Here is a 3,345-nt window from a genome sequence, read left to right on the forward strand (position 1 = left end):
GCACATACAAACTATCTCCTTTACTTTTAAATTAATAATTTAAAATCAACAAAATTTTATTATGTTGATTCCGTTTTTCTGTTTACTCCTTGCATTATTGCAATTACATTTATCACAAGAGGCCATTTCAAATGTAAAGTTTGAGATGCAACTACAAGTACATGTACATTTTGCGAGACGTACAATGTACATGTACATGTAGGTATGAAATCATGGCATGCACATAAATGCCAATTAACTTAGTGGTAAGGAAATGTTTGCTTCTACTGGAGAAAAGGGAAGGAAATGTGCTTTAAAACAACTCCTGCTAGCTAATCAAAATGCCTTGAGGATAAGGAAAAGTTATAAGATTAACAAATACATGTTTAATTTGCATGCCTGCATGTACATGGGTATGATTATACTGTTTTAAAAAGTTTGGCAATGGAAGAAAAGAAAATGACCCTTTTTAATGAAATATGACGCTTTATGTAATGCATATGTAGATGGCTGCACTGATGACAATAAAATTAAAATGAGAACACAAACAGTTAGTTTCTCTTACATGATGAACACTGCATTTATTAGACAAATTAAGTTACAAGTATTGCATAGCAGGTTTTTAGGTCAACTACAACTTTGTGCATTTTACTTTCCCTTAGTGCATCACTCTACTTTGTTTTCTTGTAATTTTAAATCTAATTTTTGGAGCTTAGAGATTAAAATGTTTGGTTGAAAGGAAGAATCCTGCTGTACAGTATATCTATGTATGTGCTTTACATGCTCATTTATGTAGATATAAAATTGACCCTCACTATTGTAATACAATATTTACAGGTATAGTGTAAATTGAAAACTTTAAAGTGCGATCAAAATGCAAGATCATGTGACTAAAAAAATTAATACATACTAGAGAAATCAAACTACATGTACATGCATGCATGTACAGTACATCAACTTCAACTTACCACAGCATTGCGATGCTCTTGACTCTCAGGATCTCTACAAAATAAAGTATCAAATAATGGGCTTTAAACTGCATGCGTGACTCACAGTTGGGCCTGCTTTAGTTGCTGCTTTGCTTTGTATTTGTTCGGAGCCATTATTTTAAAAGAAGCAACTGTAATAATAATTTGTCATAAAATTATGGTCATTTACACATTTGATTGTGCATTCAAAACTAAATGACACACTTATGCTAACATTATTATTGCAAATAAACATCAACAACCAGTGATAATCATCACTTACACATTAATACAGTGCTGACTATGCAAGACTCGCTATGCATATTATTACAAAGTAGGAAAATTGACAACATTATCGATGGTAGCCAATGTTACCTACATTATATTCCATGCATAAAACTTAACTTACAAGCAATGTTTGGAAAATCTGGATTCTTCTCATTATGCTCTTTCAAGTTGTACACAGTTAAAAAGGGAGAGCTAAAAAGTCATATGAAAAGAGATTAAGCAAGAATTGTACTCACCTTGAAAGCTCAGAGTAAACATAGCCTTGATAATCTTTTGTCTTAATAAGAAAAAGAACAGTATCACCAAAGCGTAGCGAGCCATGACCTGCCTCAGCAAGCACAGCCATACTCAACAAAAGTAATACACAAATTCTGCACTGTACATCAACTCTTTTATAGACAGCAGGATTGCAGGAAGCTATAAAATAACTATTATAAAATCAGATGAATGCATACCAGGAGGGACTTTCCAGTGGAAGTTATTAATATTAATTGACTCTTCCTTATAACAGGAATCACTAGCAATTACATATGTAGTAAAATTTTATGAAGCAGCTCTCGATAAAAATTTTCCCATTTAACAGGAGTAATTACAGGAAGCTACATGCATACCTACAAAAAGGGACAAATATATATGTTCAAACATGTACACGTAGTTCTAAATTACATGTACATTGTACATGTACATGCAGACTACAGCTCAATAAAAAAATAATTAAGTTTTGAATTTTTTAGTCTTAGACTGCAGTGCATACATTTAAAGAAAGTATGTTGGCGAGGCACATTATTATGCTTTGTAAACAACTTTTTCTTACCATTGACCATAGCTCATGAGAGAGCAGATGTAGCCATTGTTAGCCAGTTACACATGTACATGTACATGTGTAGTTTCATGGTGGTGGGAGAGACCAGCACCATGAGACCACTAGCCAGTAATGAAGATGTCACAACTTTCTTTTGTGTAGCACACATCACTATAAGAAAAAAAAGAGAGAAAGAATTAAAATGGAAGGACTTTTAAGCAATGCATGAATACATTAATTGATATGTGTTAATCTAGTGTGATTTCAATCTTGCATGAAGAATATAATATGGGGTTCCGTTGTTGTTCTTGTGACTAATGTTGAATGATGTTTTGAATTGTGCTAGAAAAGCTGGAAGTAAAATATCATGCTTATATTTCATTATTCAGTGCTGGCTGCATTTCTGGAAATTCTGGTGAGCAAGAGCAATTTGGAATTTAGAACTGGAAATGAGAAAAATTAATACCTTAAGGCCACTATTATTTGCAAGTACTAATTTTTTTGCGTTTTTTGCGAGTGGCTTTAAATTCGCAAATATTAGTACTCACATCTATTAATAATTTTAGGTTTATTAACAATTATTAATTGAGAAAAAAGAGCAAAATCGCAAAAATTAGTACTCGCTAAATCAGTACCATTAACAAATTGTACAAATTTGTCTACTTAAAAATAAGTGGCTTTAAGGTAGATGATACATGTATGTCATACATGTACCATGCATGCCCTATAATAATGCTATTATTTACAATTTTGTGCTGTTACAGTACAGTACAGGGAGTACCAGCACTATGAGATGCAGTTGCTATACATGTACCATATATCCTCAAATAAATGCCGGAGTAGCAACAAAATGGAACTATAAATACGCAAATCTAGCCTTACAATAATATAGATGCCTTGTGTAGTTCCTTGAGCTTTCTTAAGCTTCATGAAGTCATTTGCGTGAGGTTCCTGGTTCAAATCCCACTATTTGCTTAAGTTTCAATTTATTTCCTAAATTTATTTCCACATGTAGGTTCAAATGTCATTTTAAAAAATCAACACCCTGGCTCTCATTTAAGGAAATACAGTGCATGTACAGATGTAATGACTCAATAATCAACAATTTATTATTCAAAAGTTCAGACAAGGAAAGGAATAAGAGAATGAAGAGATCAGTAAGACAGAGGAACACACAGAACGATACTTCAAGAAGTCATAATAATATCATTGTTAATAATCATAATAATAATTGAGTATGAATAATTGATCAGTATGAGATTATGAATACATAATTCTAAATGCATTACATATAACTCCCCTTCTTTT

The 3,345-nt window shown here is 32.3% G+C and overlaps 1 protein-coding gene across 1 annotated transcript in view; it reads right to left on the reverse strand.

Moving 5' to 3' along the window:
• The window catches only part of LOC100632404 (inositol 1,4,5-trisphosphate receptor-like), a 39,852-nt gene extending 38,199 nt beyond the window's left edge, over positions 1-1,653 (reverse strand). The window contains exons 1-4 of the mRNA XM_019994392.1: positions 1,472-1,653; positions 1,357-1,427; positions 1,033-1,099; positions 948-981 (exon numbers count right to left, since the gene is read on the reverse strand). Of these exons, the coding sequence (XP_019849951.1) occupies positions 948-981; positions 1,033-1,099; positions 1,357-1,427; positions 1,472-1,581 (282 nt within the window). The 5' untranslated portion in view covers positions 1,582-1,653. The remainder of the gene's footprint in view (positions 1-947; positions 982-1,032; positions 1,100-1,356; positions 1,428-1,471) is intronic.
• Positions 1,654-3,345: the final 1,692 nt, after the last annotated feature.

The sequence above is a fragment of the Amphimedon queenslandica genome, unplaced genomic scaffold, assembly GCF_000090795.2.
Source record: "Amphimedon queenslandica unplaced genomic scaffold, v1.1 AMPQUscaffold_13474, whole genome shotgun sequence".
NCBI lineage: Eukaryota > Metazoa > Porifera > Demospongiae > Haplosclerida > Niphatidae > Amphimedon > Amphimedon queenslandica.